At 42.6% G+C, this 7,258-nt stretch overlaps 2 protein-coding genes across 2 annotated transcripts; both read right to left on the reverse strand.

Annotated features, from left to right (window-relative positions):
- Nucleotides 1-2,193: 2,193 nt before the first annotated feature.
- LOC147612367 (uncharacterized) lies at nucleotides 2,194-3,137 on the reverse strand. Its single transcript, XM_086783587.1, has 2 exons — nucleotides 2,876-3,137; nucleotides 2,194-2,749 (listed from the first exon to the last, which is right to left on the reverse strand). Exons 1-2 carry the CDS (start codon nucleotides 2,986-2,988, stop codon nucleotides 2,419-2,421), a joined length of 444 nt encoding a protein of 147 aa, XP_086639713.1. The 5' UTR covers nucleotides 2,989-3,137; the 3' UTR covers nucleotides 2,194-2,418.
- Nucleotides 3,138-4,596: 1,459 nt separating this feature from the next.
- Nucleotides 4,597-5,475, reverse strand: LOC147612368 (uncharacterized). The gene is made up of 2 exons (XM_086783588.1): nucleotides 5,229-5,475; nucleotides 4,597-5,102 (listed from the first exon to the last, which is right to left on the reverse strand). Exons 1-2 carry the CDS (start codon nucleotides 5,339-5,341, stop codon nucleotides 4,772-4,774), a joined length of 444 nt encoding a protein of 147 aa, XP_086639714.1. The 5' UTR covers nucleotides 5,342-5,475; the 3' UTR covers nucleotides 4,597-4,771.
- Nucleotides 5,476-7,258: the final 1,783 nt, after the last annotated feature.

The raw sequence follows: 7,258 nt of genomic DNA on the forward strand, positions 1-7,258 counted from the left end.
AAGATGCTTGAAACAACAACAACGAAGGATGGATAAGTAATGATTAGGTCCGAGAGATCTAAGGAATCAAATCCTTAGGGAATAACTAGTTTCAAGCACTAGCAAGATGCTTGAAACAACAACAACGAAGGATGGATAAGTAATGATTAGGTCCGAGAGATCTAAGGAATCAAATCCTTAGGGAATAACTAGTTTGCTCAAGCGGCACGCACAAATGAAAGGTGCTAGACTTCCACAGAGCTCGATGGAAAAGGTCAAAATGGGGCTTGAATGGACCAAGGATGGCAAATTCAACACATTGCTCTTGTGAGATGCACTAGTGAGACATTCATGAAAATTGACACGACGACGAGGGATAGACACGAGAGACAGGAAGATTTAAGTGAAAGGAGATGCTCTCTTTGCATGGTGCACAAGGAAAGTACCAATCATTTGTTTTGAAAGTGATGCTTTGCAAAGTCAATCTTGACAGGCATCTCAAAGTGGTTACACGGAGCTAGATTACAAGGAAACTTCAATTAGAAGAGTGGTACATTGTCGAACACTAGGATTAAATCATGGAATTGGCATAATCTACTAGTGGATTCATTCATGTGTACTTAATGCCTTATGGGAGACAAGAAACTTCGTTGGTTTTTTAAATCATTCTAGGGCTCAAGAAGAAACTCCTTTACAACTTGGCAAAATTCAAAAAAAGTTTGAGGAGATGTTTGAGGGGATTATTAGGGGGAGGATGTTTGATTCCAACATCCTTAACCTAGGTGAATCCTATTTTAGTTGTGCACACAAAAAAATCTAAAGTTAGTGTGACTACAAGTCATACAAAAAAAAATAAAATGTAAAGTTAGTGTGATTGCATACTAATATATAGCTTTTATTTTTGTTACTTATACAATACAATGTTTCCTTGCAAAAATAAAAATAAAAGTAAAAAGGATCTTGAACCCATTTCTTCATTAATCTTGAGTACTAGGAGGACGATTGTTTCCAAAGGCCTAATACAAGTAGAGCATAAAACAAGTAGAAGGGTGATCCTTTTTTAATGTCGAATTAGAACCGTAAAAAAAAACCAATAAAGTACGTTCGAGATTATCTTTGATGGGTTCTGTCGGGAGATCAAAACCAACGTGCAAAAATACTTTTGACGGGATTTTGTGGAAAAATATACATAGCATGATGGGCACCATGCGGCCTGTTTGCTAAGTATGAACAGTGCTATGGAGCTGAAAGGTGTGCTATTAGAGCTCAAAGACTTCTAGACAGACATGATGAGAGCTAAGAAACAGAGGAGACAACTATTGGATAATAGAGAGCAAAAAAGGTGAAACAAAGAAGAGAAAGAGAGGATAAAGCTGTTTCAACACAATAAAAACATATGAGAGAAGAGAAAGAGGTGAGAGAAATGAAAACAATATGGAAGAGAAGGAATTGGGAGCTTAGGACTATTGTGTAGGTGGGAAGATGGAGGATAGAGATTGGAAAGAGGGAAGGAGTCTTTGGGAAAATAAAGGAAGAGGGGAGAGATTAGGGAAGAATATGGGAGAAAAGGAACTGAGATCTTGGGACTATGGGGTAGGTGGGAAGGCAGAGGCTAGAGCTTGGAAGGCAAGAAGGAGCTAGGTGTGCGGGAAGGGAGGCTATAAGAGGTGCTTGGAGGGAGGGGTGCTATTATGGGAGGAGGGATGGAGTAGGGGTTGAGGTTGTGAGAGGAGCTTGAGAAGAAGGGGCGAGGTTATGGGAGGAGCTTGATAAAAGGGAGGGAGGCTATATTATGAATTTTTTGAGGTCATTTAGAAGGCCTTGTAAAGAAGTTTGACCAAAATATTCCTTCCAAAACGAGGCACCGGATAAATTTTTTTACAAACGGACTCCAAATTTGTCGGACTTCACATATTTAGATTCTACTCTTCACATTGGTATATAATACAATAGGGTTTGGAGAAGGAACAAAATAGATACCTAGAAGATTTTTTTCTTCTGATAAGGGACACTAAAGGATGGATAAGTAATGATAAATAAATTAAAAGGGATCTTGGACCCATCCCTTCATTAATGTTGAGGACGATGCTTTCCAAAGGCATAAAACAAAGTAGAGCATAAAATAAGTAGAAGGGTGATCCTTTATCATAAAGTCGAATTAAAACCATTAAAAAAAACCAAGATCGTACGTAGGAGATTTGCTGCGATGGGTTCTGTCGGGAGATCAATGCCAACGTGCAAAATGGAAAAATATACAGAGCATGATGGGCACCATGCGGCCTATTTGCGGAAATTACACAGTATGAAGATACAAAACAATGAAATCCTGAAACGATCAAAGCTTGAGCGAAAACAAGCTGCAGCAAGGTCGAGATGGGGAGACATTTTACAGTGGGAAAGCTAGGTTTAATATACAGTTGCAGTTGCAGTTGCCCTAATTCATGCACTACGATGATCATCGAGGTGGTAGTGCAGATGGACGTCTTCTCGGAACCAAGGCTGCTGCTCATCGGCCACCGAAACGGAGCCGCTGAAGCTGCGCAACCCCGCCTGGCCTTCGCGAGGAGCTGGCGCCCACACGCCCGTGTCTGGGTCCGGGCCCCACCAAGAAGTCATGGGCGGCGTCTCCACACCAGGTGACGAGGGTGATGCAATCGATGAGCCTTGTCGAAGATCAACCGCATCTGCGTGTGTTGCTGCTGTTGAGCTTGCTGCACTACTTATAGCTGCTGTGGAGAAGCTGCAGGAGGGGCCGCGGGTCCAGCCGTTTCTGCACAGATCAAAGAAAACCCAAAACAAGAGTAACTGCCGAGCTGCTTTACATGACAGATTCAGCTACAGCTAGTATATTGCCGGCAAAAACAAAGCACTGCAGCATATATTATTGTATGCTCACCCGGCTCTTAGCTTTGCAAGGGAGAACTTGGAGAATTCTCTGTGTTGTTGCAGCTGCTTGAAGCTTGTGCTTGTGCAGGTGTTGGCAATTCTCAAATTAAAGAAGCGAGCCATCTGCAAGCAAACGCACACTAGCCTAGCTGCAATAGCTAGCAATCACAACCTTCTTAAGAAATCGAGGAGATCTCAGATAGCAGCAATGCTTAGAGCTGCAGAGGTTTTGCCCTTTATCACCATCGGTGTAGCCCATGTAGGGTGGGTGGAAAGCTTACCCTATAGTGTATGCTTTGAAGTAAAGAAAAAGAGACGTGGAGCCATACGGAGCTGTGCATGCTGACCTCGAGCATGACACGAGTGAAGCTCAGTGTCTACACACTAATCTATCTGTGATTATTTCCAAGCTTATCCACATGACCTCCGTCTTGACATTGACACAATGGTGTTGGGGTGGTTTCCTCTCACTTGTTTTGCAAGGAAACAAAAATGAATTCCCACTCGGACGGTCGTCGATGAGGGGCCCTGCTTGCGCACTGTGAGGGTTACAACTTATGATCGAGCCCCTCAAAGACAACAACCTTTTCTTTTCCTGCATCCAATAGTCACCTGGTAGTGGGGCATTCAATTGTGGGCCTGGGCTGTGTGGTTTCCAATTTCAAAAGCGCCCAAACAGAAAACACACACATTTTTTAACAAGATGAACCAATTGTCCCCGTCTTATGAACACACACACCCCCCCCTCCCCGTTATGAAGCTACCTTTTTATGTGCAGTCCTCGATTATGTAAATCATCAATGCTTTCACGTACCTGTCCACATTACAATCCCATATTTTCCACTCTCTCATTATCAAACATAGTTTTGTATAAGTTCGTTCTCTCTCTCTCTCTCTCTCTATATATATCTATCTATATAAATATATATATATATATATATATATCACACACATATGCATACAAGGCCCAATCCAGCCCTCCAACCCTCCCTGATGAGAGACTAGGTGCCTACCACTTGTTGGGATCCGTACGAACACTTTTCGGAAGCCAAGGGGGTCTTAAATATTTATCTAAACAAAGTTCCTTAATTCTGATCTATGTAGCCACGCAAACTAAAATAACTTTTTAGAGTTTAACAAATTGTTGCACCAACATAAGCTTAATTGAACTAAATGCTTCCATTGGTGAAACATAGGAGGAGACTTGAGCTTAGATCCATCCCCCCATGATCTAGTCATCACCTTACCAAGTTGCTCTCATGAATGGTTTTATTCACCTTGACATGCCTTGTTTAATACTTGTGATGAGGGGATTGACCGCGTGTAAGTGGGGTATGGAAAAAGATAAAATCGTGTGCGTACATGTGGCATTTGGCTTGGGTTTACGTTTTTTGTAAACCCAGGCATGGGGAGCTTGCCAAAAAAAGTGGGACGATATCAGGAAGTGAGGCTGGTCCCCCATGCTACACAATAAGGTTCGGAGAAGGGACAAGATAGATACTTAGAAGATTCTTTTTTCGGAAAAGGGACACGGAAGGATTTTTTGGGAGAAGGGACACGGAATGATGGATAAGTAATGATAAATAAATTAAAAGGGATCTTGGACCATCCCTTCATTAATGTTGAGGACGATGCTTTCCGAAGGAGAGCATAAAATAAGTAGAAGGGTGATCCTTCCCCCATAAAGTCGAATTAAAACCATTAAAAAAAACCAAGAACGTACGTAGGAGATTTGCCGCGAAGATCAATGCCATCGTGCAAAGTGGAAAAATATACAGAGCATGATGGGCACCATGTGAAAATACAAAACAATGAAATCCTGAAACGAAGCAAGGTCGAGATGGGGAGACATTTTACAGTGGTATAGCTAGGTTTAATATACAGTTGCAGTTGCAGTTGCCCTAGTTCATGCACTACGATGATCATCGAGGTGGTAGTGCAGATGGACGTCTTCTCGGAACCAAGGCTGCTGCTCATCCGCCACCGAAACGGAGCCGCTGAAGCTGCGCAACCCCGCCTGGCCTTCGCGAGGAGCTGGCGCCCACACGCCCGTGTCTGGGTCCGGGCCCCACCAAGAAGTCATGGGCGGCGTCTCCACACCAGATGACGAGGGTGATGCAATCGATGAGCCTTGTCGAAGATCAACCGCATCTGCGTGTGTTGCTGCTGTTGAGCTTGCTGCACTACTTATAGCTTCTGTGGAGAAGCTGCAGGAGGGGCCGCGGGTCCAGCCGTTTCTGCACAGATCAAAGAAAACCCAAAACAAGAGTAACTGCCGAGCTGCTTTACATGACAGATTAAGCTACAGCTAGTATATTGCCGGCAAAAACAAAGCACTGTAGCATATATGATTGTATGCTCACCCGGCTCTTAGCTTTGCAAGGGAGAACTTGGAGAATTCTCTGTGTTGTTGCAGCTGCTTGAAGCTTGTGCTTGTGCAGGTGTTGGCAATTCTCAAATTAAAGAAGCGAGCCATCTGCAAGCAAACGCACACTAGCCTAGCTGCAATAGCTAGCAATCACAACCTTCTTAAGAAATCGAGGAGATCTCAGCAGCAATGCTTAGAGCTGCAGAGGTTTGGCCCTTTATCACCATCGGTGTAGCCCATGTAGGGTAGTGTATGCTTTGAAGTAAAGAAAAAGAGACGTGGAGCCATACGGAGCTGTGCATGCTGACCTCGAGCATGACACGAGTGAAGCTCAGTGTCTACACACTAATCTATCTTTGATTATTTCCAAGCTTATCCACATGACCTCCCTCTTGACATTGACACAAATTTGGTGTTGGGGTGGTTTCCTCTCATTTGTTTTGCAAGGAAACAAAAATGAATTCCCACTCGGACGGTCGTCGATGAGGAGGCCCTGCTTGCGCACTGTGAGGGTTACGATCGAGCCCCTCAAAGACAACAACCTTTTCTTTTCCTGCATCCAATAGTCACCTGGTTGATGCTCCTTCTCCTAGTGGGGCATTCAATTGTGGGCCTGGGCTGTGTGGTTTCCAATTTCAAAAGCGCGTTCTTGCAAAGAGAAAACACACACACATTTTTTACAACATGAACCAATTGTCCCCGTTTTATGAACACACACACACCGTTATGAAGCTACCTTTTTATGTGCAGTCCTCTATTATGTAAATCATCAATGCTTTCACCTACTCAAGCTACCTGTCCACATTACAATCCCATATTTTCCATTCTCTCATTATCAAACATAGTTTTGCAATGTTATGTATAAGTTCTCTCTCTCTCTCTCTCTCTCTCTCTCTTTCTATATATATATATATATATGTATATATATATATATATATATATGTATATATCACACACACATGCATATACATATGTGAGGCCCAATCCAGCCCTCCCTCATGAGAGACTAGGTGCCTACCACTTGTTGGGATCCGTACAAACACTTTTCTGAACCCAAGGGGGTCTTAAATACTTATCTAAACAAAGTTCCTTAATTCTTATCTATGTAGCCATGCAAACTAAAATAACTTTTTAGAGTTTAACAAATTGTTGCACCAACATAAGCTTAATTGAACTAAATGCTTCCATTGGTGAAACATAGGAGGAGACTTGAGCCTAGATCCATCCCCCCATGATCTAGCCATCACCTTACCAAGTTGGTCTCATGAATGGTTTTATTCACCTTGGCATTATCTTCACGCCTTCTTTAATGCTTGTGATGAGGGGATTGACCGCGTATAAGTGGGGCATGGAAAAAGATAAAATCGTACACGCGGCATTTGGCCTGGGTTTACGTTCTTTGTAAACCCACGCATGGGGAGCTTGCCAAAAAAAGTGGGACGACATCAAGAAGTGAGGCTGGGCCCGCCGTGCTAATGGTGGTGGGTTGCAAGGCGAGTGTGCGTAATTTGAAATGGAATCCATATTCATGGGAGCTAATTTGAAAGCCCACACCATGGTGGGTGAATTAATGTATCTCCTCCTAGAGGGTGCAGGCATGCCTACGGGTGGTTGCAGGATCAGGGTGCCCAGTTTTGTCCAATCAGGCACCTTGTAAACAGTAAAAAAATAGGCATTTGTTTACCTTTAGTGGCCAATCTCTGCTAGCTAACGAAGGAATTTCCTTTCAAGTTCTTTTGTTGGAACATCACATGCAAAGTTAAGAATATAGTTGCATGATGTGATTAAGCATTAGATAGTCAAAAGTCCTCATTTCCTTAGGTACTGTCCCAAATCTGGAATGATTCCATAAAATGCTAATATCTTTTACATATAAACTCATATAAGATTCCCACTTTGGACCTTATATCTTCACATGATATAGATCTTAACTTGATTTTTTTGAGAAAATTTTAAACTATATCTCTATTTTCTTTAAATATTTCAAGGTCTTTAAAGTGTTATAATATATGTCACTTTTCACAC

Source organism: Cibotium barometz, chromosome 45, assembly GCF_041138505.1.
Source record: "Cibotium barometz isolate CiBa-2024 chromosome 45, ASM4113850v1, whole genome shotgun sequence".
Classification (NCBI taxonomy): domain Eukaryota; kingdom Viridiplantae; phylum Streptophyta; class Polypodiopsida; order Cyatheales; family Cibotiaceae; genus Cibotium; species Cibotium barometz.